Source organism: Rhodamnia argentea, chromosome 4 (assembly GCF_020921035.1).
Source record: "Rhodamnia argentea isolate NSW1041297 chromosome 4, ASM2092103v1, whole genome shotgun sequence".
NCBI lineage: Eukaryota > Viridiplantae > Streptophyta > Magnoliopsida > Myrtales > Myrtaceae > Rhodamnia > Rhodamnia argentea.
The window spans coordinates 21,296,538-21,321,174 of record NC_063153.1 but is presented as its reverse complement, the minus strand read 5'-3'; the positions used below and the strand labels follow the sequence as shown (position 1 = coordinate 21,321,174).

The following is a 24,637-nucleotide window of genomic DNA, read 5'->3' as shown; positions in this document are numbered from 1 at the left end:
CTTTGCTTTAGTTTTTCACTATTCAAGCACAAGATTCAACTTTTGGCCCCCCCTCAAGTTGAGCATATCACGAATGCATAGACAGCTCTTCCCCCCTATTTTCCTTATCAATTGAAGCGCAGAATTTTCTTGTGAACACATTTGACATGGCACAGCCTCTAATATATGTAGAGGTCTTATTGAATGCACCGGGTTCCTATTGAATGGTTCGTTTGCGCTTTCGAATCACAAGCTATGGTCGAAATAAATAGGTCCAAGGGCCTTGTTAGATTTTCCTTTTGCAATTATTGCTATGGTTTCTGACTTTGTGATCTCAGAGTTCTACAGGGAATTTCCAGTAAGAATCGGATTCTGCAGAATCCGTCCTGTTTCCACTATGAACCATTCTCAAAATCTTAAGCAGCATGGAAATTTAAGCTTCCTGTTGAAGCTGCCAACTGCAAGTATTTCTGAAATAATCCAGAGTTCTTCTAAGTCTTCAATGATTCCTTGGCAAAGATGAACTGTTAAAGGTAAAGAAGATTCTTTTCCTGAAGGCTCAGACAGATGGTGCAGGATTGCAAAGTTCCTCAATTATTGTCCTGAGACAGTAGTTGCTTGAATAAGGGAAGATTCCCTCCATTTTCACTCTGTGAGCTGAAGAATCTGCAAGATTGACAGATCGCAGGGAGTTAACTTCTCCGGGAAAGGGCAATGCATAAAGTCAGCAGATCGAACTGGATAGTTACATGAATTCTTAAATTCCAACGGCCACCACTGATCGAAGCGCGATGATTTTGGACGCAACAATGGCACAAGAACAATCTGCGCAATGTAACTTTTCCAAACAGGGCATCTCTGTAAAAGAAGAAAAGATTCCAGTCAGCTTATAACCTCATCAGTTCGGGCAGACCAACTTTGTTCCCTTATCTAACAAAGCAAAGATTCCTGTAAAAAACCTTCTCTGGCGTACCCCCTATATGTTGTATCAAGGAAGAAAGAAACCAAGTTAGTTCCTAAGAAACCTTTCTGCTTGTCTCTTCCATGGAGGAAGGATCGACTGTTTCTCCCCGGAGGAGCAGGTTCTCATCATATGAGAGGCTGGTGGCCATAGGACTGGCAATTGTGGCTGTGGCCTCGCCGCTATTCATTGACCGGAGACCCACGAATGAGGACAACGATGAAGCTGAATTTATCAACTTTGCTGCTTGGCTGCCACTGCTGCTCTTCATGCTGATCTTCGCGATTGCCTTGTCGCCTCTCCTGGACACGAGCTTTGCGAGGTTCGATCCTTACTGGATTCATAGGGTGGGAGGTTCTTCAGGGGGTATTATCTTCATTCTCGTTGTTCTTGCTCTTATAGTGAAGTGGAAAGCTTGAGAGAGAGAGAGAGAGAAGGAACGCGAAAGTACGTTTCACTCTGTGCAATCTATGTGGAGATTGAGGGCGTTTTGTGAAATCAATTATGAAAGAGAATCCCAAAGTTCCATATTTTTTCTGCTTGCTTAGCTTAAGTCTTCTCCATACCATGCTTGTTGAGAACAAACTTGCCCTTTGTCGTCCAAATATTTCCTTCTTGCGAAGAAAAAACAGAACAGCTAGCTCTTAGCTAATTTTTCTAACAAGTGAAACAGAACAGTCGTGAGAAAGCCCTGATTTCAGAAGAAGGGAGATGCAGCTGTTCTTCCAAATTCAAGTAAATGGAGGAAGTTGTCAATTTCTGGTTTCCACTTCCCATCCAGAATCGCGTTGAGTAGACCGGTCAATCGGCTGAAGCGCTAAAAGAAAAAGCAACACTGAAGTAAGCACTCTGAATTGTGTGTTCCAGGCGAGTAGATCGCGCTAACGGCCAACTCTTCAATGTAAATTAAATACAAAATAAAGAGATGTATATTGTGGGGGACAAAACGACCAAGATACAGATTAACGAATTACAGTGGCAAAGGAATTGAGAACAAAAATACAGAGCCAAGAAATTAAATGCTGAACAGCCTTGAGACTTGATCATAAGCCAAACGCATACCCCAGTACAACCAAACCCGAGGCAACAAATGGCCATAGGCGATGCACTTGAGAAGGATATGCGCTACTGCAGTCGTCATTGGCCCCGCTAAAGCATCCGGGCCTACTAATCTTGGCCACGCCCCCTTCTAAAACAAAGCTACTGTTGGATGTGCCATTGCTAAACAAGACGCACCAGAAGTAAGGAGATCCACCATCACTGCCACTGACTGCAGCTCCCACTTCAGTATGGTTTTTGTCGGTGAGAATTTCTATGCTCTTTTCGTTCTGCATCAGGATTTCTGAGAACGCTGTAGAAGGAGACACATACTTGGTCTCGCACCCAAGTAAACGACCGGTGATAGGGGAAAGCGTCGAGGTCTGGACACCACAGTTGGGGGCAAAAATCTCGGCAAAGTCAGCTTCAGGAGGTTTCTTAGCTTTGGCTCCTCCTACGGCACCACAATCACCTTGGTACGCCTTTATGTACTGCAGAGCAATGCACGCTAGCCCAGGGTTGTCATGGAGGGAAGATCTTTTGCTTGCAGTTCTGTTGCTGTTAACTACATCCACCAACTGGTCCGCAGGGTTATTGGTCACTTTTACTACAAGCAGGATCATAAAATTGCTTTTTAGGCATAATCTACTTGAATGTGGAAGAGGGAGGAAGAGAGCACCCTGCTGATGCTTTTACTTTGTTTACTTTATCTAAAGTTGATAAATAAGATCACTATGATATGAAATTCAGATGACATGCTGAGTGACAAGTACATCGAAATGCACCGATTTCACAATTGGCCACCTTTAAGATGCAGAAGGGATGATGAAATATCAAAACTATATACGTTAGAATTGGTAATCCCAACAAACAACAGACAATGAGCTTGACTATGATGTGGGAGTGCATAATATCATGCAAGTAGACATGCATTACTCCATTTACTGTAAAATTTGATTCCATCGCTGAAGTAAAAATTGCGCATATGGAATATCTGCTTGCATTTATCTGTAGTGTTAGTTTTGTTGTGTGATTGTCCCTATGAAAATTTAGGTATATACTTTGAAAGAATAGAAAAAGCACTCGCAAGAATATGCCATTTCTTATAGTAACTTTCTGGCGAGAATCTTGACACAAAACAAGAACTAATCCGTGAAGCATTCACACAACAGTTACCTCAGAAAATCATGCACTTCATCCATCTAACAGACACCAATCGTCATCACCATTGAATTTCTAATATGATGTACTCAGATGAACTCTTCTCTGTCTACCGTGGTCTATAGGAGGAAAAAAAAATAAACCGGACTTCACGTATCCTCGTACGGTAAGAGGAAAACAACTGACCTTGAGCAGTTATGCAGCCACCGATTAAACATTTCTGCTCTACCAACCCTCCTAAATCCAGACTTAAACCGCTACCTTAACGACAATTTATCCACTGTTAGAATCTTTCTTTCTTGCTAGTTATTACAAGGTTTCACTTAATACTATAGTGTTTTTATGGGCGATGCATTTCATTAAGCTAAGGAGAGCGGAAACAACAGCACCTAGTGGTGATCAAATTTCCAGCCCTTGGCCCTTTCACTTTCTTCCACCTCTTTCTAGTTTCCTCAGTAACTCCCGGAGAAGAACAAAGATTTCCTACCTTGAAATGCTCTATTCACTTTTTCCTCCCTTCACCCCTCAGCTTGACTTCAGAAAAAAAGAGGAATACTAGAAAAGGCAGCTTGACATCGTATGGGAGGCCTCTCGAATATCACCTCCGTGCCCAAATAGTGGTGCTCATGCTACATTCCTCTTCACTATTCCCCACAACTAGACCATCTTTAAGTCCCAAAATGAAGGCAAATCTAAATCTCCCGTCACTAAGATTCGGTTATCAAACTGGCTTTCAATCGCAAGATCCCTTGTTGGGTAGGCTTCTATTTCCTAGAAGATCCAACTGACCTCCGTTTGAATCTGTCGGCAGCTCAATCCCAAAGGACCAGCACAGACATTTTCGAATCACGGAACGATCTCAAACCGAAGCTTCAGATCTCGGACAAGAGGACCCAACACCAGCAACGTGAACAAACAACGAGACCGACTAAGCAAAAGAATGCGCTCGAACCAGTGTACACAATCCACACTAAGCCCGACATCACCTCTTCGAGCGAAAGTTTTTCAACGCAACTGATCACAGAGCTATGGTTAGAATGAAAGCAGAGACTCTAGATACATCTCGAGCAGATCAAACGTAATGAATCGCCGAGCTGTCCGACGCCGGAGCTCAGAGGCCGCACAACCCCCCACATTCCAAGCTACGGACAAAAAGATCCGCGGGAATGCAGGCGGGGCGGAGAGATGCGAAGAGCGACAGCGCAGGGAAGACTTACGTTGGACGTCGGCAGAAACCGAAATGGTGAAGAGCAGAGAGAGCGACAGAAGCCATGGGAGCCCGGACATTGTCGGTGAGAGAGAGAGAGATGAAATGAAACAGAGGCCGAGATTTGGGTTTCTTCTCGTGACGAGTTCGAGCGAGACGTCAACTTCGATGTGGTCTGGTCTCGTGTGCTTTAACAACTCATCGCTCGACTGTCTGTGACCAGCCACCTTAAACGGGTCTTCGGGTTCCCAGCCCGAGTCCTGCGGGTCGGACGGGGTCGCACTTACCAAAATGCCCTTCTTCTGAAAGATACTCACAACAAATTATGGCGCTCTACTTTTTTGACCCAAAAAAAAAAAAAAACGAAAAAATCGAATTTGTCCACTATTACTTGTCTTTCCCTGATTTTACGATAGTTCTACTGAAAGGGCACGATGGGTACATAAGTATGTCAATATATTTTATTTTTATATATCGTCAATATATATTATTTTTTCCTGATTATCATGAATTTAAAAAATACCACAATGCACAAATACAACGAGTTAAATAACTTGGTTGTAGGAGAATCGTAAAACGACGGATCTATTACGACTAATGAACGAGGAAAATTTTGGATTTTTATAAGATCCTTAACTTTCATTTTCCTACAGCAATCATGCCTAAGTCCCATTGCTAGTTTTTTAACGGATCTTTGGTGAAAGGTCTTTTATTTCCAATCTATAAAATTCTATTAAGAAATATACTTACATGACAGTTTTTTATTATTATTATGAGTTTGATAACATGTTATGAGCCACAAAAAATAAAAAATAAAAAATTATTATGAATGTCACTTCTTTAAAAATTTATAACTCATAACTCGTTATTATTCTAAAAAAAAAAATTATTATTCGAGCAAAGCCCTTCCTCTAATTAATCCCCCGCTCCACAAACAAAAGAGAGGAGACTGAACTGGACAAAAATGTAAGAACAGAAGCGTATGCGAGGGTAAAAAGGTCAATTCACAAGGAGCTGCGAAGAACAGTGTCGACGTGGAAACCAACGGATAAGCCGTCGCTCGCACCTCCCCACTCTGACCAATATGATAATATCAGTGGCGACGCCAATCAAATGTCAACCTCCACGCGCACGTTAGCGCAGCCTCTTCACTGCCTCGCTCTGTTCGCCGACGAGCGACGGCGCCGAGATCGACCCCATGGCTCTCCTGCTCGAGGTGCGCACGGGGAATGGCGGGAAAGCAAGCGATCGCTCTCCTCTCTCCTGCTCGCTCACCCGATCGTCGTCCCCGACCTTACGCGCTCTTCATATTCAGACTCCATACGATTTCGCTTCGAAGTTCGTCGATCGTACCTGCTGAGCTCAGTCTCAGATGGTTCGTAACTGAGCGAAGTCAGGCTCAAGCTATATCTGGCATTTCGTGGATTTGGTGCCTAACTCGGCGAAGGAACTGGGGACTCGTTGCATTATGGCGTCTCGGCGTATCGTTTCGGAATAACTTTAAGTTTTTTCAGGTGATCCGTGGCCGATTTCGGTTTTTCATGGTACTGAAGCCGAATTCAAAAGCATCTGGGGGCATCGAAGAGTCATTCTCATGGATTGAAATTCATGGATCGAACTGTCATTGTTATGATAGCCTTTTGACTTTTGAAGTGTTTTCAGATTCTTTTGTGTGAGTCATCGCGGATGTTGATTTCCACTAGTTCTTTTTAGCCGTTTGGTGGTAACACAGAGGAGATTACTGAAACAAAAAGGAAAAGGTGACGATGATCCTATTAAATAGTAGTGGGGGGGTTGAGAACCTTTCTTCTGCGCTAAGTTTCAACAATTGGTTTCTCGTACAAGTTGTCGTTTCGCCTCGTTGTCATAATGTGATGGAAGCTGTAATGGTAATCAAAGAGCAAATCCTTTGTTTGATGCGATCGTTGGTGATTGTGGTGATTAATACCGTGCATTTGAAAGTCGCTCTGTTGACGGTTAGTTCCAATTTCGTTTTCCCTTTGTTGGATGCAGATGCTACTGCAGGCAGCTTCTGGGATAAAGTATGTAAGGAAGTCAGATGGTGAACTCTCAAGGGGTTGTTCTTTGTCACCTTGTTATTGGGTGCTAGAGTTTGGTATTGATCCTCCTTAACGTACAATGATTAGGAAAGGGCTTGACCCACTAGAGAGAGCTTGTCTGCCCGCTGTAATATCAAGTCAGCTGCAGATTAAGGGTTTAGGTAATCTCCTTCTCCTTTGCTTAAGTTTTCCCCTTTTATCGGTACATGACAGCATCCCTCGTTACGTACATCACCAATAGTTTCCTTTTTCCATGTTATTCAGCTGCCTTACTTTTATTTTCTTCGGTAACAGAACTAGGCTTTTTTCGTCAAATTAGCTAGATTGGTCCTCACTTAGCAATGCCAGTATTGCATAGAAATCTCTATGAGGTGAGAAGCCCGAGTTTGATACGTGTCGATCACTTTTATGCTCTGGCCCAGCAGGATCTCTCCGCATTAACATATGAGCGGTTGGTTGAGGATCTTCTGAGATCTTGGCTGATCTCGTCTGTGCATGCACTAATTTCTTGCTTTCTTTCTGGCTTTTAACCAATACTTCTAAGTACCACCAACAAATCAGTCTTTTGACCGTTGGCAAGTTTTTCCAAAGAAATTGTTTTTTCAGTTATTTAATTTGACTAAGACATATAACCAGCATATTGAACAACTCTTTTGAGAGAACTGATGGAGTGGAGTGTGTTGTTGGACAGAATAGGTCTAGCAACTATCAAGTTGTGTTTAATCAAAATTTGGTTGATTGGTGTCCATTGTCCAATTGCTTATCCAAATTGTTCCTTCACACTTTCTAACCACGTATCAGTTTGTGTTGTGCTATTATTTCTTTTGACGCTCATTGTTGTATCTAATTCAACAAAACACTTAAGTGAGTGTTTATCTCAGATTAATGACTGTTATGTTAGCATTGTTTTTCACGCTCGTTTTCCATTTGCTTCTTGGCAGTATTGCATGCTTTGACTTTCTATATCTTTGGAAATTTTCTTCAGAACTATAGGTGGCACAATATGCTTCAGACAATGGGAATGATTATGCTGCTCTCAACAGTGTTGATCAATGTCTCGGGTACTCCATTTGAAACTTTGGCCATATATATTTTTAATTCGAGTTGAGTTAATGTAATGTCCCTTCTGTTTTTACTGTAATGTTGTAAGTCAAAGCTGTTTACCAGTGAGTTCATACTTGTTTTTATATTAGGATGTGGTGAGCCTTGCTCATTAGAGATTATTTTGGAACGCGTTTGCTTGCTTGTGAGCATCATATCCAGTCTATTCAGGAGATGGTGGTTATTGTGAATTTTCTAACAGGTCATTGACAGATATCTTGCTGTAATGATTCTCTTGACATAGATTAAAGAAGATAGAAATCTAAAAATTCTGGGGATATGAAATTATTTTGTGGCTTGCAAACAATGCATCTAAGCCAGCGTATGCAACCACATTCTCTTTCTGGCGAAATGATATATATAGAAAAATAGAATCCTCTCATCCGCAAGACAAATTCGACTAGTACCTTCTTCATGTATCCATTTCTCCTTAAACTTTTCTTGCTTGCAATGTGTTATGGCTAAGCTTCATTTGGGAAAAGATTTCTATTTGCTAAGGGTGGAAAATCAGGGGTTGAAGCCTCTGAGAAGCCTTTTTTGCCTGAGATTTCATTTCCAAAGAGGATGCTCCCATATTCCCCTGAAAGTTTCGACCCAAAAAAAAAAAAAATCCTGTGAAAATGAAATACTCGATTATTTGGTGCCTTAGTTGAGACGAAAAACTGCACTAGATGGGTTAAATCTAAGTTGGGAGGAAATGCATATTCATCATTTGAACATCTCTCACCTTAACAGAGCACTTGAACATCTCTCACCTTATCAACCTGTCCCTATGTATCTACAAATGTTATATGATCATCTACAAACGGGAGCGAGTGTCATTTTAAGAGAGCTGAAAATTTCCTTCTGGTAGAGCCTAGAAAGAACTTGATTCCTTGCTTCTGCATGCATCAAGGAATGAACCTGATGCCTCGGTAATATTCATGAAAGCCAAGACAGGTATTGCAGTTGATAATAGGTATCACTTCATCACTTTTCTGTTCAAAAGCGCGCGCACACATGTATATGCTTTTACTCATTTCTATTTACACACATGCTTTTGTCTGTGGAAACATGTTATCTCCTCTCCTTGCTAGCGATGGTTTGTTTTGAGTGTTCTGATTAGTACACATTTAAATGGTTAATTCTAAACTTTCAGTTCTTCCATTCACAGTCTCCTCCAAAGTATTCCCCAAGACGTGTTGGACAAAGGCAAAGCTGCAGCAGAACCTTCTAGGATTCCAGGAGACATGGACATCCAAATATCCTCCGAATCATACAGATTAGGATATTGGGAGTTCCTTAGTGTGATGGTATTTCGGTGTACCATTCTGAATGAAATTCATATCATGGCAGATGAGAGGTTCTTAGTTCGAGCTTTCTGTGTTGGAACATTTACTTGGTGTTTCTCATGTGAAACTGCTTCATACTGGTTAAAATGGAGCAACATCTCACAGGTAACTCCGTCGTACCTTCATTCCTCGAAGAAGTGTTGTAGGATGTGTCCGTGCTATAGCATCGTTCCTCAATCAACCATAGACCGAATCAGGTCCTCTGCGCATCAAAGCATGTTGCATCATATCTTGACCCCTTCAGGGAAGCTCAAACTACCATAGCTAGATGACAAGTTCAAAAGAATGTGCATTGCTGTATCTTCTTCACCATCACACGATGCGACTATGGATTTCTATTTCTTCGTGTTCTACACAAGATTTTTGGCTAGAGCAGTTCTGGTGATGATCTTCTCGGGCATGAAGTTATCTATAATGCTATTAACAGGGTAGGGTACGGAAGCGTTCTCATGAGAAGACGATTAGGCCGAAATCATTTGTTTTCCAAGTGGGTGGACCGATTGTCTTCCCAAGATACAAGAAAGATCCACTTGCCAACATGACACATGCCCTAATAATAGAGAAATATACCTTGAAACATGCATTCGATCTTAGTCTAAGATGTACTAGGTAATGATGTTTACTAATTGTGTCCGTGGCTAAATTAGATACTTAGCCTCGGTGCCCTTCGCGAAAAATAAATAGTTGAGAATATTTTCTTGAGAATGATAACTTGCATTGCTTGAGATAATTAGCGAAGAGAAAATATTATTATTATTGCTATCGAGTTATGTCCGAATATTTTCGTGAGCAACAACGAGAATATCTTATGTTTGTTTGTTTTTGTAAATGATTCAATGGACCGTTTGTTGAAATAAGCTTTTTAAATCATTCATTCATGTGCAAAACGGGCACGATTGTAGTCACCCTAAAGCCGACTTAAAATCATTTGCTTGGGCCTGAATGTTGTTGCTACGTTAGAGATACAAGGTTAACACATGCTGCCTTCCCAATAGGGCAATCCGGGTGATACTTCTTTCACTAATCTGACTTGTTTTCATGTTGTGCATTCAGGCCACCTTACAAGGGTGGATTCATTATTCTTTGCTGAATTGTTCGTCACGATCTAATTTGTGCTGGTGTGCAATTGAAAATTCCTTCGAGAGCTTCGGATTGATGGACCGAGATCAGGATTCGAGCCCCCCCAATCTCCCAACCAGCGTCGGAAATCCCAAGTGGGTTCCTCTTCCTCTGACCACGGACAGGAAAGCAAAATGGGAAAACAATAATTACGAAGCCTGACCCGGTTTTTGTGCTCCTGCTTATGGACAAAAGCGCAGGGTAAAATAGCATCCCAAGGCGCAGAATCCCACCACCATCATCGTCGTCAGCAATCAGCCGAGTCCTCCGCGAGACACGAATCACGCCATCGATGATGATTCCGTGTTCCCTTCAACCCCTTTTGTCTTCTTCTCTTGCCATTTTGATGTACTCGGGTTATTCCCTCGGCAGAGCTCACATGCTGCTTCATTCGGGCTTCGCAGGATTTGATGACGAATGTTGACTCTTTGCTTTTGAACTGTAATTTGGTTCTCTCGCTGTCCTCTGCTTGCATTGCCATGTCCCACTTTTGCTTCTTGATCTCATCGCGACACTTTGGTCGGTCCTGCTGTATTGGCTGGTCTTGGGTTTTTCTCCCCTAAAAAACTAACTCAAAAGATGAAATTTTCTACCGTAGGATAAATCCCTCACTTATCGGACTTATGTCGGATCAACATCAACATCCCTCACATATATGGGTGAGCATGGTTCCAGAGTAGAACTTGAAACTTGAAACCGGATCGGTGAAAAACCTTTTCGGTTCCAGGTTTCAACGTATGAGTAGTTTTCGGGTTTCAAAAATTGGAGAATCTGTTCTGACGAGCAGATTCCTAAAACAAGTTCTTTGTGTTTCTATTGGTATATGTCTTCATGTGATCTTATGAAATTTCATGATGTTCAGTGATGAGTGTGTATGTTTATGACTGAGATTTTTACTTTATTGATGTTTCATATTTATTCCGTGTCTAAATATGAGTTGTGGTAAGTGGATTGTAGAAGCAAATGATGATTATTAAATATGATGATTCACCGCAATCATTCAATTAAAAATATAGGTGTAACTTGAGTAAAACCCGAAACCAATCCCGAAAACCGTGACATGGTAGGTTTCAAGTTTCAAATATTGAATAACCTATTCCGATGAGTAAGCTCTAGGTTTCGGATGGAACTTTACGGAATCTCCAAGTGATTGTTGGATCTAGGCTTATTGGTAAGCCGAGTTATGATAAAACGTTGGTGGGCGGTCTTTGGCTCTCTCATCCCAAAAGTTAGCTTAAAAAATGAGATTTTCTCTCACATTTGTAAATTGACCACCCACTTATTGCACAACCGATTTGGGATAATCCCCCACTCTGTACTTGAATCTAAGTAGCATTGACACCAACACGCGACGCGACGCGACACGACACGACACAATACTCCGAGACATTATTTCTCAAAAAATATATAATTCTGACACGTTGTATATTAAATGAAAATATTTATATATAAATGATAAATTATTATGTGTATATAAAAATTTCAATGGTAATTTTCTTCTTTTTCTTCTTCTTACGTTAGGGATTCACGATTAGAATTTCTTTTTTTTTTTTGGCTGGCTAAGTATATGACTTAAGCATTTATATTTTCGATAGATTTACATTTTAATTCCTAATTTTTTAAAAATGTTTAAAATTGACCGATTCATGTCAAAATGATGTTTCGGGATGCTGGACTCGCATGTCGCCGGCGTTTCCAGAGCGCCGACCACGTGATGGACCTTTGACACCCGTTGACCACGTGTCGGTTGCATATTGGAGAGTGTCGGATGTGTATGGGGTGTCCAACACATGTTCAACACGATACAGAGGCTTCCGGAGAGTGTTGGTGCTTTCTACCTTGGAACAATATGATCGCACCTCACATGCACTCGTGCACCTGGTCTTGTATTACTCGATTGGATTTTGCTTCCAATAAGAAGTTTGCATACGAACATCACTATTGCTTTAGAATCTGATCAAGTGAATGCATTGGTTACTTACAACGTTATTGTTGAGAAAATCCTTTATTGATTTTGAAATTGACAAAACAATCCATGATCTCTAATATCTAAGTTAATCTAGTGAAATACTATTTTGCAAATTATCCAAAGGTGCATGGATCCAGATACATAAGATTGAATCCGGCAAGATAGGCTCAAATGATGTTCTGAGAGACTCAAACGCCGTATGGAGCTCAGAAGTTGAGTAGGTAGCTCACATGTTGTACGTTGAGTAGGGAGCTTAGACGTTGTAGCAAAGTAGCTTTGAGGAAGTATTTCATGAGCAATGAGTAGATTATCAAGAGATACATTCAAGATGATTTAACCGACATATTACATCATTACAACGGCTAGAAAATCAAGCTGGATTTGTACTTGTAGATTCTTTGCCTTGAAGATCAATCAATGACGTGGATTAAGGGAGACGATGATGACTCACCTAATAAAAAACTCTATCTATGGAAACCTAAGATCACGAGCTATTTGATCCAAAGAGAGATTCTTTCCTTTGTCGATTTTATCGGCTATGAAATCCTTGTATACGATCTCGTCCAAAATGGGAAGTTTTGGAGAACGATCTTCTAAAGATCTTGCAATGCGATTAAAGATGGAGGAGGATAAAAGGAGACCTCAAGGCTGAAGAGTGTACGTACGGGAGAACGGAATAAAAAATTTCAAGATCAAGAGAGCTTCTCATCCTTCATGTACTTTTAATCCAACACTGTAATACTTAAAGGAGAAAATACGAGTGTAAGAGTATTAGACGAGAAGCCTATTCACCAAGCTGTAATCTATGAGCTATTCATTAGTGGAATCCAGTAGATTGACTGCCGGCGTGAATAAGTGGGCGTAAGTTTGATCAAAACCGAACTACTATAAATCATCTATGCACATTTTCTTTCTCTTAAAGTCTCTATTTACATACTGTGATAATAAAATTGTGCACCCCACTGCATTTGAGGGTATCTCGGATCTTTTTAGATAGCATAGTCTAAATGAAGCTCTGAGCATACTTACTTTATATTCCGCACCGATTTCATAATTTTTTTTTGAAATTGCCTATTCACCCTCTTTGGGTAATATCGCTAACACTAACAATCATGATTTAGCACTGCTTAATCATATGGTACAATTGGGATTTCGACTCTATTTTCTCATTCTATATTAGGCTAAAACACGGTACCGAAAAAAAGCAACATTTTTTCTTTTTCTAATCTTGGGCGTATTGGGTCAAGGGCAAATGACACTATCACTTGAAATTCCATTTCAGTCCACCAATCAAGTATCTAGAGGAAATGTAGCAACATTTGGGGTTTGCTTTTTTTTTTTTTTTTGGGAGGTCGACATCGTATCGTTTCATCCACCAAACTTCAAATGGATAATAGAGATTATGAGTTTCCGAACACAAGTGATCCCAGAGTGGCAAAGGCATCCACAAAATCCAGTTTTGGGGAAGGGCTTCTTTTGCTTTGGCTTTGGCTAACCAGTCTGCAACGACTTGGTTGGATTCAAACGGGGGTTTGCTGACTAAAGCCATAAAAGAGTGACTAAGCTCTTCCAATTGCCTGTCACATTTGTTTTTTTTTGTTTATTACAGTCTCTCTCTCTCTCTCTCTCTTTCCCGTTGAGGTGCCACACCCCTCATAAGAAACCTACACAAAGCAGCAAAACTCAGGCAGCTGAAAGTGGAAAAAGAAGAAAGAAAAGAACAGGGGAATGTGAGATCCAGCAAAAAGGACAAAAGTCCTGCACAAGATTCTCTCTCCCTTTGTTTTCTTTCTTTTCTCTCAATCATAATTTACTGAGCAAAGGAAAAAGGGAAATGAGAAAATCACTTGCTGGCTGGGAAGCCTCACACATACAGTCCCAAACTTTATCTATAAATGGTTAGTTGGAGTCTCTGAAGAAAGGTAGCTAGATGGATAGATAGATGCAGGGGACCCCCATTTCTCTCCACTCTGCAACATGCACAACAAGCACACACATCCCTCCTCCTTCTTCCAACACTTAAGACCGAAATCTCCATCTTATCTCTATCTCTTTCAGACACAAACACAAGGCCTCACATTGAGTGCTTGAGCTGGGGTTGCCTGCGCACGCTAAGCATGCCGACGGCACCGACGAGAAGCCGGTACTTGAAGAGAGATGCGAACAGAGGAGCTTGGACTTCAGAAGAAGACCAAAAGCTAGCTCAAGTTATAGAAACCCATGGCCCAAGAAGGTGGAAGCTAGTTGCAGCTAAAGCAGGTATATAGATTTGGTCAACAATGTTTAATGCTGTGTCCCATTACATCCACAAACCACCCTAGATCTTTTCGTCCTGAGGTAATTATGACTGATGCGAGTTTGAATTGTGTTTGTTCTGTTTGTCGGTGTAGGCCTCGATAGATGTGGGAAGAGTTGCAGATTAAGATGGCTGAATTATCTGAGACCCAATATCAAGAGAGGCAATATCTCTGACCAAGAAGAGGACTTGATTCTCAGGCTTCACAAACTCCTAGGAAACAGGTGGACTTTCCTACCAGAATCACTATTTTCTTGCAACAGTTGGTTACCCATCTGGCTGGAATCTTAATGACTGGTTTTCTTTCTTTTGAAAAACTATTTCAGGTGGTCCTTAATCGCCGGAAGGCTGCCGGGCCGGACGGATAACGAGATCAAGAACTATTGGAACTCTCGTTTGAGCAAAAAGATAAAGCAGAAGGAGAACCAAAGCAAATTCCTCGAGCTGCATCAATCTCAGGACCCGAGGAATAATGCAGCGGCAGCGCATAGTGTGGCGGGCAACGAAGGAGGGACCTCAAAGAGAGAGGAAGAGATGAAAACCGACTTCTCTAGGGATGAATTCCTTGATAGCTTCAATGAGGGTCCTCTCAACTTGGAGTGGATGAGCAGATTCTTGGAAATGGATGAGACTTGGTTTTGATTCGCTTTAAACAGTAGACTTTCTTCTTCACCTGCCGATTTGTGATGAGCAATGATTGGGAAGTCCAGCTTCTAGATTCTGCCACCCCATAATGGAATACTACTTTTCAGGCAGGGAATGATAGTTTTTGGAGGAATTCCTGGGGAAATTGCCGGAATGGTTTCTCTTTTGCTGATACACATTGGCAAATCTTGCGTTATGTACTCCAACTTGGTGTTCAACACGTCCAAAGTTGGATCATTTCTTATCTTTTGGTAGAACTTCTTGCTCTAGAATACGACATCATATCATATTGGCATATGTTGATCCTCTGAAGACCCAAAAAGGATCAATAAAACGTGCCAATCGGCACAACCGTTCTTTGTTGGATGTGCAGTCTGTTCTCCCATAAGAAGTTAGCTCATTTGTAAACTGCACCGATATTAGTTTGTCGTAAAGTGTCTATCTTTAACCAAGGTCGACAGCGATGTGCTATTTTCTTAACTGTCCAGTGTTTCCAAGATTGCGATGAACTCGTGATCTTGCCCGTGGGCTAGTTTATGTCGGATTTGGACTGTAACTATCAAGTAAAACCTCGTATGAGTCAGATGGGATGGTCCAGTTTTCCATGAACCGGCAACTCTTACAAGACAGAAGAAAAATACAAAGACTTCATCAATGGTTTTAGTCCTAATCATCAAAAGAAGACAATTATTGTCGTCATCACCTGAAAAACCAATTTAAGCCGCGCCTTGTGCAGATTCTGGCCAAAATTTGTACAGCCGTCCGGCTCCATCTCCATCTCCATCTCCATCTCCATCCATCAACGGACAGAAAAATCTCCACTCAAAAGACGTTTATCCAGCTGCAGAAAGCCATCATCAAACTTGGAAAAAGGCCACTCAGTCTCATTACTGGAGACAAAGATTCAGAAACGTTCCATCCGTGAACAGAGAGCAAAAGCTCCCTCAAAAGATGTTGTCAAGATACAGAAAGCAATCATCAAGATTGGGAAAGGCCCCTCGGTCTCATTATTTGAGACACGGATTCCGAAATGAAACAGTGAAAGGGGTGAAAAAGAAGAATCTTGTTCTGTGGGTAAATCACAATAACAGAAGGGGTCCAGAGATTCGAACAGGCTTGTGTCAACATGGATGGATTTTTGTTTCTTTTAACTCAGGAGCACGAGTAATCTTGATTTTTTCGCCCTTTCGTTTTTCATTAGTTGAATCAAAGTTCCTCGCTACGCCGCCTACACGGATGAGTCTTTATTTCAGAAAACAATGATCTTACATATGTTCATCTGCAACCTCAGTCTTTGTTTTGCCCATGACTGGGCGCTTTAGCTCAATCAAATGTCTCTGCTGAACAGAAAAAATTTGACCCCATTGGAGTGTCCATTGGCACGAGATTTTGTCATAGTTTACAGAGAGTTAAAGCAGAATTCACATACAAGACAAAAATTACCGGACGGATCGATTCCAGACCATGTTCTTGCCATTCCAATGTTTTTCATCTTCCCATTTGAGCTAATATCTGACAAACTGAGAAAGCATATATTCTCTTTTGCATAAATCTAGTATGTGAGCTTGCATGATGAGAAGGATTGCCAGAAAGGTCATCTGTAGAAAGAAGAGAAATGCTACACATTTTGCCTTAGCTTGATACATATACCCAGGTACAGGACTTGTCTTTTTGTTAACATATAGCCATGTCTGAAAATTTTGGCAAATTTGTGTACTAGAGGCAAGCTGAAGCAGTAGTCAAGATTCTTTATTTCTGCACTAGATATGCAACTCGCGGCAGGACACAAACAATACAGATTTGAGCTCCAAAAGTCTCAAATCTTGGACATGAAAGAACTAAACTTGACATACCTTATTTATTGATGTGCTTGCACAATGACTTAAAACGTCGAACCCGGGCCAGTATTATTGGAGGTCCATGCTGTGGTTGGAGAGTAAGGACGGGTATGCGTCGTGCCGACATGAGGCAGGAGAGAGCTGCAACTCGCAGTGCTGCAATATCATTGCTTGGGCCATCTTCGCGTTGTTTGTCGAGAAGTTCTGGCCTAGGCATATTCTAGGTTCCCACCCAAGCGGATAGATAGCCAAACGATGCTTTGAAGCATTCGAAACGCTGTCGGTAAATCTCTCTGGCCCCCAAAAGCTCGGGGTTCAAATGAAGCAGCAGAGTTGGAAGTAGGATGTCCACCCCGTCGGGGATCGACATTCCCCCTAAAGTAGTATCTCACGAGTGAGCTGGTAAACGGCAGTCACCTGTGGATGTAGTCTCATCACTTCGTGTTAATATCATCAGCACCTGCGGAAGAATCACTTAAGCCAGTGCTACTGACTTGCATACACTCCATAGCTACTGAGAAAAATTTCCCCCGGTGAAATGTTTACTGCATCTTTTTGAGCGATCCTCACTAGGAACTTAATAAATAATGACTCCTAGCTGAAATAGAATGAAAAAACCATTACAAATTTTAGGTTATTAATCTCAACAATACCGGGAATCCGTTTTTCACAAACCCCCGCGAACCTCCTCTCTTTCTTTCTCTTGCTACTCCGGTGCATAGATAGGACGGCTATCGTCCGAGTGTATATTCTATTTAAAGCATATGCTCTCTTTTAGGAGACCAATCTTCGCACTTCTATAGACAATGAGTCTCTGTTTGAGGAGACCTACGATATCGTAACAAGACGATTGTTGGGGTTGAAGACAACAAGACAATTCATTTTAATAGTTTTGTGAAGATTTTGGCCCTCATTCTCTTGTGATGACCCTTTCTTCCTGGCTTAATCAAGAACATTCGGCCACCTCGAGATCTGATTTGATGCCTTTTATGGTAAGACTTTCTGGCAACGATGGTGTCTTATCTGGTGAATGAAGGAAGCCACTCGACAGTGAACCGTTGAACGACAACAAGGAACATTACAATCATCGAAGTCAAAAGACTGAGGAGATAGAAACTGGCAATAAAATGTCTGGAGCTTGAGCTTGATGCGATTTGTGGCCTCACAAAGACCGGCCAGACCGGTCAAAATGAGCCCCCTTTCGGCTCTCACCAAGCAATGCCCACCCCCGGATGCCTCGCTCCCAAAACACCCGAGCTGCACGCAGCATCCGAACGAGGAGGCAAATCATCGAACAGGTGGTGGCCATGCCTCAGATAGCTCGACTCGGGAGGCAAAAGAAGCCGCGTCCCCGGGTAGGAGGGCCCCGAAGAGGAAGAGGAAGCGAAAAGCGAGGGTTGGATCGAGATCCACGAGCGGGTTCTTCGAGGGCCTGACGAGGCAATTGGTCAAACACCTGGAGGGATTCCAGAGGGAGCTCATGGAGGCGGTCGAGAAGATGGACCGGGAGAGGGAAGAACGAGAAGAGACGTGGAGGCGCGAAGAGTCGGAGAAGCGCGAGAGCGAGGCGGCGGCCAGAGCGCGCGAGCGAGCCCTGGCTTCGGCCAGAGAGGCGGTGATCTTCACGTACATAGAGCAAATCACAGGCCGAAGGGTCGTCGGACTCGACATGGCAGAGACCCGAGCGAGCGACCCATCTGGTCCCAACTTAGATCACTGGTGATGCTTAGCGGTCCAAGTCCGGCCCAAAAGTTTCGCATTGCTTCCTTCGTTGAATGAACTCGACAAGACTGAACATCTGAAATTAAACTACACAACACTGATAATTAACACTGCAAAACAAGAGTGAATTGGCATGGGATTTCGGCTTTGAATAAATTAGACCCCGATTATGTAATCTTTTGTATCCTCTATAATCATTCTTGTTTGATCTACTGTTGACACATGCTCGATTACCATAAATTAGACTGCGATTACGCGGTAGGTCAGCAACGACGTGACGTGCACGTCCCATGTCCTGTTGGTACTCGGCTTTTTGGAGCTGGATTCTGGTGGTAGCTTTGGCTATCAGACTAGGATTCCGATAAGGAGTTTGCACTCTTTTTTCTTTTCTTTTTTGGGTACAACAAAAGGGCTAGAACCAAATACAAATATTTAAGAAATTAGTATTCAAGTGCGTGTCAATTACATGATTAGCAAGCCCATCAGCAGAGTGATTTCTTTCTCGAAAGTTGTGTTGCACTTTAAACTCAAAGTGCGAAGTTGAGTCCCAGCCAAAATGCTCCAAAGACAAATGAAAGTTCGTGCCGGAATCGGGCTAGACTCTAATTGGAAAAAATAAAGGAGAATTAGACCGCAAAATTCATGGTGGAAAAGAATCCCCTCAATTTAGGAAGGTCCAAGGATGACTGGACAAATACATCTGGGGCCGAATCTTAGAGATTCTGCTAGCTAAGGTCATTGTCTGGAGGCCATCTGTCCAAAGTCAAATGGCCCTATTTACAGTAAAATAATTTATCTTATTTTTGTAGTCGGTGCAAGGAAAGGGAAAGTGACAAGCTCATTCATCTTGATAGGTATAACCCAGCTGCAGCATCAATAGATTGATTGCATGCATGATGCACCGTCCACCGACACTATTCAAGCCGTCTAACTTGCTGAATAATCTCAAATTACCAATAGTACATTCACTTTCAGGTTAGTTATCCATAATCGGGAAATGATACAAATGATTCTTTAGCTGTTGGTCCATCGTGCGATGTCGTTCTTGGATTTTGAGTTTGTTAATGTGATCCATGGACTGTTGATATATGTTCAATCTTGTCTCTAGACTACATGCAAATATTTAATGTCGTCTGTTCGTTATAGTTAAGCCAATGTAATATGTTGATGTGACTTCTAATACCTTGAGTTTGAACGGTGGGAAAGAAAGAAAAAAAGGTTAAGCATGGATTATCCACGTGAGATATTCATATAAAATCACGATAGCATAATTCACGTATCCAAATAACGATGGATATGTTAAATGCCCTAACTTTTATTTGCCTTTCTAAAGTTGATGTATATGGACATGTTGACTTATCATTTTTAAGAATATTACCCAGCATATGATAATCCACGTCTTCAAATAAAGTCTACTTTGTAGCTTGAGAAAATGGAATGACTATACTGGACATTTATTAATAGTTCGGAGACTACATTGAAAAACTCAAAAGTTAAGGGATCATATTGCACGTTGGGTTAGAGTTTAGAGACCATTTGTGTTATAATTCACGGGTTTCTAGATATTCAAACCACCTTGTACTTTGACCAAAAAAAAAAAAAAAAACACCTTGTACATTACATTTGGACATTGAATTTGATTCAATTACACCTTGGACAAAACTAGGGAAGATGTAATCCAAGAAGCTAAATAAATAAACTTCAAGACCGAAGAGTTTTCTTCATGATGAACGAGCTGCCCTTATTGACTCTCAATTGAAATCCCATTTTTCTTAGTCCGGATCAAAAGGTCAACAAGGGAAAAATATGGTGCCGGCTTGAAAAATTATCAATGAAGTCATCTTCTTCTCCATAATTATGGTAGTTGCACATTAATTATTATGGCTCGCGAAGAAAGTTTGTTTATATTGTATTAGTCTTCTTCGTCTTTCAAAATTAAAGAAACATATATGGATTATAAATATAAATGAACGAATTTTCATCCTATGTCAAAATGTCATAAATTGTTGTCGGTCATGAAAAATTTCTCATTGACTAATTTTTTTAAGCAACGCAGTCAGTAGTTTTAGGAAAAATGTTTTCTTAATGATTCATTTTTTGCGAAATAGACGAAATTGTTAATCCCAGTATTTTCTTCTTTCTTTGAAATGGTGTCATATTCGGGGTTTTCGGGAGTTTGAATGAGTCGATCTCTTCGCCTCCTCGCTCTTGCTATGCATTGCAAAGATGATGATATACATCGATTTATTCAGATTTAGATCGTCACTTATTGCCACAATATAGACACCAATGCTTTGGACAAGAAAAGAAACACAAAAATACACGACTAGCTAGTCAAACACTTCTCCAAAACGCTGGCTGATCGAAGACCAGAGGCGTTAATGACTCGAGGACCAGTCGAACTTGAGCATTAGTTCTTTAATGGGTTCAAACCCAGAGTTAAATCACTCTAGCACAAAATGGTTTAACACATTCAATTAAAAAAGCAAGTAAGATTCGAACTGGCGAATCAGTCAAGCTTTGGATCAGAAGCCACCCTCAATGGCCCAACTCTTCATCATCTCGTCTGAGAAGAGGAGTGGCTGTTCCAAAGTATCATCAAACTGGCACTGCTTCCAGAACTCGGACTCAGGAACATCAGACGGCAAGAGCTCACTCAGACTGAAGTCCATCGGGATATTCCCGAAGTCCTCTTCCTCCGACATGATCGATGGCGATCCCTCGCTGGATTTCGGCACCGCATATGCGTGATCCCCCGCCAGATCTTGAACCGAGGAGAAATCTGTCGCCGATGCTTCTGGCTGCGGCTCTGGATAGGCAATTATCTTGTTGCACTTTGCCTGTTGGGGCTGAACAGCGGCCGGGGCGATGTTAGATGCCGATGTGGGCGTCGGGTTTTTGCTGGGTTGTCTAGTCTTGGGCTTTTTCGTCTCATCCTTCTTTGGTTGCTTTGGTTCTTCTCCTTTCACCCTCTTTCCTAAGGTGGTGTTCCAGTAGTTCTTGATTTCATTGTCTGTTCGCCCTGGAAGTCTTCCGGCAATCAAAGACCATCTACAATGTTAACCAGCAACGATCAGCATCATTATAAGTAAATCGAACATTAAGCTTTGAGCATCATTGAAAGCACTCTTAGTAAGACTCTTGTTCATGTGCTATAACCTCACTTCTGTTCAACTTCTATGCTGTTATTTTATTGTCAAACGCTTGGAGCAAAAGACGAAAACCTAAAGAATCCCGGTGTACTTTCCTTATCGGATCCAAGTTTCGTCGTCTTTTGTGCTTGGTAAAAGAAAAGGATACGTATAATATTCATTGCTCATGGAAAGTTAACTTTTTATTCTTTGAGAAAGAAGAAAAGACTTGAAGAGGATCCAAAAACTTTTGAAAGGGATCAAGTCCCCATGAAGTTGAGGCAGTGATCATAAAAAAGTGGGCCTCGCAATGATTATTTCATTGGATTTTCTTCATTAACAGTCTCTTTTTCTGGACTCGCTTAAATGTTTGCTTGCTTTTTCTTTAACGAGAAAGAGTATTGGTGGAAGAACCTGTTGCCAAGAAGCTTGTGAAGCCTGATGATGAGGTCTTCTTCCTCAGGAGCGATGTTGCCTCTCTTGATGTCAGGCCTCAGGTAATTCAGCCATCTCAGCCTGCAACTCTTCCCACATCTCTTCAGCCCTAGAACACCAGCAAGGAACAACAGATTATCTTTCAGAAAAATCACACAGAAAACTTTCATTCTGCTCTCGCTGAGTCGCTCAATAAACCCAGAAAAAAACCAGGAAAAAGAGAGAGAAGCTTTCGCTCACCGGATTCCCTAGGGATGTTCCTCCACTTGCCTTCACCGCGAGCTTTGATGTAATCTGTGAGGATCTGGTCCTCGAGAGCTGTCCAAGCCCCTCTGTTCAGTCCTTCCTTGGTGCAACAAGGGCTTCTTCCCATTTTTTTTTCCCTTCCTTTCTTCCTTTTCTTGATAATGGAGGACTTGGAAAGCTCTTTTGCTTTCTCTTTTCTTGGGCGTGTCTCCCACTAAAAGCTCATTCGGGAAGTTTCTTAGGTTTCTTTTTGTTTCCCTGGGAAAGTGGAGGAGGAACAAGTTCCTATTGGACGGTTATATTTGATTGGGCATGGCGACATCCAAGCCCTGCATGGTAGCCATATATATATATAGAGAGAGAGAGAGAGAGAGAGTATAAGTATGACTAAAGACAAGTTTGACTATCTTATAATCCCACTTGGAGAAAATATCATTAGTTACACTTAACTCATTAGTCTCATGTGCATGCATGCTTTGGGCTCTGCATACATATACCTAAGAGAGAGAGAGAGAGGGAGAGAGAGAGAGAGAGAGTATAAGTATGACTAAAGACAAGTTTGACTATCTTATAATTCCACTTGGAGAAAATATCATTAATTACACTTAACTCATTAGTCTCATGTGCATGCATGCTTTGGGCTCTGCATACATATACCTAATACATACTCTCTCTCTCTCTCTCTCTCTCTCTCTCTCTCTCTCTCTCTCTCTCTCTCTCTCTCTCTCTCTCTCTCTCTCTCTCTCTCTCTCTCTCTCTCTCAGTAGCTGCAGATTATAGCTAGTGTGAACAGGAACGTGCTCGGTGATTTTCTTGAGAACCCGTGCCTTCGTAGCAGACTTGTCAAAATGAATTATAACCCCATTTCTTTATCAAATATGAATGTGTTTTATTAACTTGAGTCGAGTAGGGTATATGTTGGGTATGAATTAAGTCAAGCATGAGTTACGAGATTTGCATTGCATGGAAATGGATCAAAAAAAGAGTTAAATGAGTCTATTTGGATTAATCATTTTGGACTTGATCCACTCTTTGACAGATCTACTTCGCAGGAACGTGATTGAGATTTGCCGTGTCTTGCTTACGCCGATTTGTCATTTGGTCTTTGTCAAATAAATCATTTTCTTTTGCCACAACTTTTTGGGTGGTTCGTCCTCATTGACTTCTCAGACTATGCGCACGTAAGTCCAACAAAAGAGAGCCTTTGTCAACGCCCGTCGAATAATTAGCGAGATAATACATGCTTAGGGAATCCTACTTGCTCCTATTGACTTGACAAAACTTGGTCTCCTCTTCTTTTGGCTTGAACAAGATCTTGGATTTCCTACGACCTCCAATTTGCATCGTCGACTCTCACATTTATTTCAATAAGCCAACACTTACTTTCGTTGTACTTAAGACTTCTCCATTTTTTTTTCTCCTTTTCGAGGCGATATAATTAGGTTCCACTAGCAATGTAAAACGAAATTTTATTCATATTGTCAATATTGAACGTATAACATTCATTATTTTGGATTCTCTAGAGAATCCAAAATAACCGATCATATACAAGAAGCCAAAAAATCATTTTTGCCCATTACGGTGTCTGTTAATTTCCCCCGTTTTTTAAAATATAACCGCATATCAAACCAAAAGTTCGATTTATTAAAAAAAATACAAAAATTATCCACGTCAGCTCCGATCATCCCGTGCCATGTGATACGATTAGCGTTCAAGCAAATTGTCAAAAAATTTAAGAGTATTTGGACAAAATGAAAATATTTATGGTTAAATTGATATCCGTGTAACTGATTCAGGATTTTTATTTTACAATCGTGTTACCGAAAATGTGGAGCTTGTTTCGTAGGATGGGATTGGTGGGTGTATTATTGACCCGTACCCACCCGATGGCTAGGGCAGGCGTGGTCAAATTGCTACCGAGTGTTACCTTTTTGTTTCTTTTGCTGTACACTGTCAAACTATTATTAACCCTAACCCGCTTCTTGTTCTACTCTACAGTTCTCCCTACTCAAACCAAGAACGCAAAGGGGAAAAAGAAAAAAGGAAGAAGAAAAAAACTAGAACTCAGTCGCGATACAGGAAGATGGCAAGGAAGCTTCTTCGTCTAGCTGATTACACATGGGCAAGTGGTCAGCAAGAAATGCCAGAACATCGGACCGATGCTCTACATTTTAGTACCTCTTTGGTGTCCGAAGATCAAGGCATTTCCTTGGGGGGCAGTCATGAGTTTCTGGTCAAGATAACATGAAACCCGGATCACCAATCGATGGATTTCAAGAGTTCCCCAGAAACCCTAGCGCTGCGTTCGCGCGCACCGATCTCGGTTTCGGGCACCTTTCTCTCTCCTTTCCATATGAATATGTTGTTATTCTATGCTCGATCGCGCCCATCAAGGGCA

General features: G+C 41.5%; 5 protein-coding genes across 8 annotated transcripts; 3 read left to right on the top strand and 2 right to left on the bottom strand.

Annotated features, from left to right (window-relative positions):
• Positions 1-154: 154 nt before the first annotated feature.
• LOC115740971 lies at positions 155-1,703 on the top strand. 2 transcript variants are annotated; one of them, XM_030674646.2, is made up of 2 exons: positions 155-1,359; positions 1,492-1,703. In XM_030674646.2, exon 1 carries the CDS (start codon positions 1,024-1,026, stop codon positions 1,357-1,359), a length of 336 nt encoding a protein of 111 aa, XP_030530506.1. In that variant the 5' UTR covers positions 155-1,023; the 3' UTR covers positions 1,492-1,703. The 2 variants fall into 2 exon arrangements, with proteins under 2 accessions (XP_030530506.1, XP_030530505.1); XM_030674645.2 differs by lacking the exon at positions 1,492-1,703 and having other exon boundaries at positions 155-868; positions 919-1,473.
• Positions 1,704-1,842: 139 nt separating this feature from the next.
• LOC115740967 lies at positions 1,843-22,769 on the bottom strand. 2 transcript variants are annotated; one of them, XM_030674639.2, is made up of 3 exons: positions 22,757-22,769; positions 4,357-4,447; positions 1,843-2,585 (listed from the first exon to the last, which is right to left on the bottom strand). In XM_030674639.2, exons 2-3 carry the CDS (start codon positions 4,424-4,426, stop codon positions 1,984-1,986), a joined length of 672 nt encoding a protein of 223 aa, XP_030530499.1. In that variant the 5' UTR covers positions 4,427-4,447; positions 22,757-22,769; the 3' UTR covers positions 1,843-1,983. The 2 variants fall into 2 exon arrangements, with proteins under 2 accessions (XP_030530499.1, XP_030530500.1); XM_030674640.2 differs by lacking the exon at positions 22,757-22,769 and adding an exon at positions 4,485-4,628.
• LOC115740970 lies at positions 5,393-9,242 on the top strand. Its single transcript, XM_048277971.1, has 7 exons — positions 5,393-5,636; positions 5,691-5,695; positions 6,494-6,567; positions 7,348-7,379; positions 7,421-7,467; positions 8,661-8,849; positions 8,944-9,242. Exons 1-7 carry the CDS (start codon positions 5,460-5,462, stop codon positions 8,945-8,947), a joined length of 528 nt encoding a protein of 175 aa, XP_048133928.1. The 5' UTR covers positions 5,393-5,459; the 3' UTR covers positions 8,948-9,242.
• LOC115740968 (transcription factor MYB4-like) lies at positions 13,524-15,221 on the top strand. 2 transcript variants are annotated; one of them, XM_030674641.2, is made up of 4 exons: positions 13,524-13,556; positions 13,970-14,185; positions 14,317-14,446; positions 14,549-15,221. In XM_030674641.2, exons 2-4 carry the CDS (start codon positions 14,044-14,046, stop codon positions 14,862-14,864), a joined length of 588 nt encoding a protein of 195 aa, XP_030530501.1. In that variant the 5' UTR covers positions 13,524-13,556; positions 13,970-14,043; the 3' UTR covers positions 14,865-15,221. The 2 variants fall into 2 exon arrangements, with proteins under 2 accessions (XP_030530501.1, XP_048133927.1); XM_048277970.1 differs by having other exon boundaries at positions 13,544-13,559; positions 13,969-14,185.
• On the bottom strand, positions 20,671-22,529 carry LOC115740965 (transcription factor MYB123-like). The gene is made up of 3 exons (XM_030674637.2): positions 22,234-22,529; positions 21,973-22,102; positions 20,671-21,478 (listed from the first exon to the last, which is right to left on the bottom strand). Exons 1-3 carry the CDS (start codon positions 22,364-22,366, stop codon positions 20,953-20,955), a joined length of 789 nt encoding a protein of 262 aa, XP_030530497.1. The 5' UTR covers positions 22,367-22,529; the 3' UTR covers positions 20,671-20,952.
• Positions 22,770-24,637: the final 1,868 nt, after the last annotated feature.

Excerpts from the sequence above, each read along its gene's own strand:
- LOC115740967 (XM_030674639.2), bottom strand. The coding sequence starts at position 4,426 with ATGTCCGGGCTCCCATGGCTTCTGTCGCTCTCTCTGCTCTTCACCATT. Across the intron at positions 2,586-4,356 it reads GGTTTCTGCCGACGTCCAAC|TAAAAGTGACCAATAACCCT; the intron begins GTAAGTCTTCCC and ends TCCTGCTTGTAG.
- LOC115740965 (XM_030674637.2), bottom strand. The coding sequence starts at position 22,366 with ATGGGAAGAAGCCCTTGTTGCACCAAGGAAGGACTGAACAGAGGGGCT. Across the intron at positions 22,103-22,233 it reads GAACATCCCTAGGGAATCCG|GGCTGAAGAGATGTGGGAAG; the intron begins GTGAGCGAAAGC and ends CTGGTGTTCTAG. Across the intron at positions 21,479-21,972 it reads CACAAGCTTCTTGGCAACAG|ATGGTCTTTGATTGCCGGAA; the intron begins GTTCTTCCACCA and ends TTAACATTGTAG.
- LOC115740971 (XM_030674646.2), top strand. The coding sequence starts at position 1,024 with ATGGAGGAAGGATCGACTGTTTCTCCCCGGAGGAGCAGGTTCTCATCA.
- LOC115740968 (XM_030674641.2), top strand. The coding sequence starts at position 14,044 with ATGCCGACGGCACCGACGAGAAGCCGGTACTTGAAGAGAGATGCGAAC. Across the intron at positions 14,186-14,316 it reads GCTAGTTGCAGCTAAAGCAG|GCCTCGATAGATGTGGGAAG; the intron begins GTATATAGATTT and ends TTGTCGGTGTAG. Across the intron at positions 14,447-14,548 it reads CACAAACTCCTAGGAAACAG|GTGGTCCTTAATCGCCGGAA; the intron begins GTGGACTTTCCT and ends AAACTATTTCAG.
- LOC115740970 (XM_048277971.1), top strand. The coding sequence starts at position 5,460 with ATGTCAACCTCCACGCGCACGTTAGCGCAGCCTCTTCACTGCCTCGCT. Across the intron at positions 6,568-7,347 it reads GCTGCAGATTAAGGGTTTAG|TATTGCATGCTTTGACTTTC; the intron begins GTAATCTCCTTC and ends GCTTCTTGGCAG. Across the intron at positions 7,468-8,660 it reads AGTGTTGATCAATGTCTCGG|TCTCCTCCAAAGTATTCCCC; the intron begins GTACTCCATTTG and ends TTCCATTCACAG.